Below are 1,044 nucleotides of genomic sequence, written 5' to 3' on the forward strand. Positions count from 1 at the left end.
ATTAAAATAAAATATATATATATATATATATATATATATATATATATAAAGTCAATTTTTATTTTACTGAAATTTAATACTTTGTCAAGTTCATTTTAAATCGCTTAAAATTAAAAAATTGTAAATGAACTCTGATTTGTCCATAAGGAAAAAAACGATTCGAAATTAGAATTTATTCAGTTTAAAGGGAATTCGCTTAACGAATGACACCTCGTAGTTCTCGCGAGAGTGACTCGCTAATAAATCGCATGACATCGCATTACAGGAGGCGATGACGTGCAACAGCTGTGCGACGCGGGCGAAGAAGAGTTCCTGGAGATCATGGCATTGGTGGGCATGGCAAGCAAGCCACTTCACGTCAGGAGGCTTCAGAAAGCTTTGCAGGAATGGCTCACTAATCCCTGTAAAGTATCATGCTTTAAATACATACTTTCTCTTTCTCTCTTTCGCTCGCTCGCTCGCTCTCTCTTTCTCTCTGTCTGTACGATTCCATCGCTGTAGTTTCCCGAAATTTTAAATTACAATATTAACGGAAAATCGATCGATGAGATTAAACATAAGTAAAAATGTTGATCAAAAAGATTCTTCGTATCTAATAACATTTCTTGTGAATTTACTCGATTTCCAATTCAAACTAACTGTATGATTATTTATTAATCTTGAAATTGGAGTAATATCACAAATTAATTTGCGGCAATAATATTAAATTGCTTATCAATATGTGATATTACTCCAGCTTCGGTTTAGGACTGTGTTTCAAGACTGATAAATAATCAGCGTACATTTAGCTTGAACTGGAAATTGTATAAATTCAAGAAATATTATTATAGGCACGAAGAAGCACCTTGACCAACCGAATATGACGTTTTTCACTCATGTGAATTTTACATAACATTCACGTGTTTTGCGTTGAAACACACAATGAAATCTTGCGTGTAACACATCAAAATTGTGTATCTCGCAGCGTTGTTTCAAACGCCGGTTGTGCCGACGAACGCCGCTGCCGCCGCCGCTGCTGTCGCCGCCGCCGCAGCGGCCGCCAAG

The 1,044-nt window shown here is 36.7% G+C and overlaps 1 protein-coding gene across 1 annotated transcript in view; it reads left to right on the top strand.

Moving 5' to 3' along the window:
* The window catches only part of LOC108685653 (NGFI-A-binding protein homolog), a 34,362-nt gene that overhangs the window by 27,840 nt on the left and 5,478 nt on the right, over positions 1-1,044 (top strand). The window contains exons 3-4 of the mRNA XM_018190546.1: positions 266-403; positions 965-1,043. Coding sequence (XP_018046035.1) covers positions 266-403; positions 965-1,043 — 217 coding nt within the window. The remainder of the gene's footprint in view (positions 1-265; positions 404-964; position 1,044) is intronic.

Source organism: Atta colombica, unplaced genomic scaffold (genome assembly GCF_001594045.1).
Source record: "Atta colombica isolate Treedump-2 unplaced genomic scaffold, Acol1.0 scaffold155, whole genome shotgun sequence".
Classification (NCBI taxonomy): domain Eukaryota; kingdom Metazoa; phylum Arthropoda; class Insecta; order Hymenoptera; family Formicidae; genus Atta; species Atta colombica.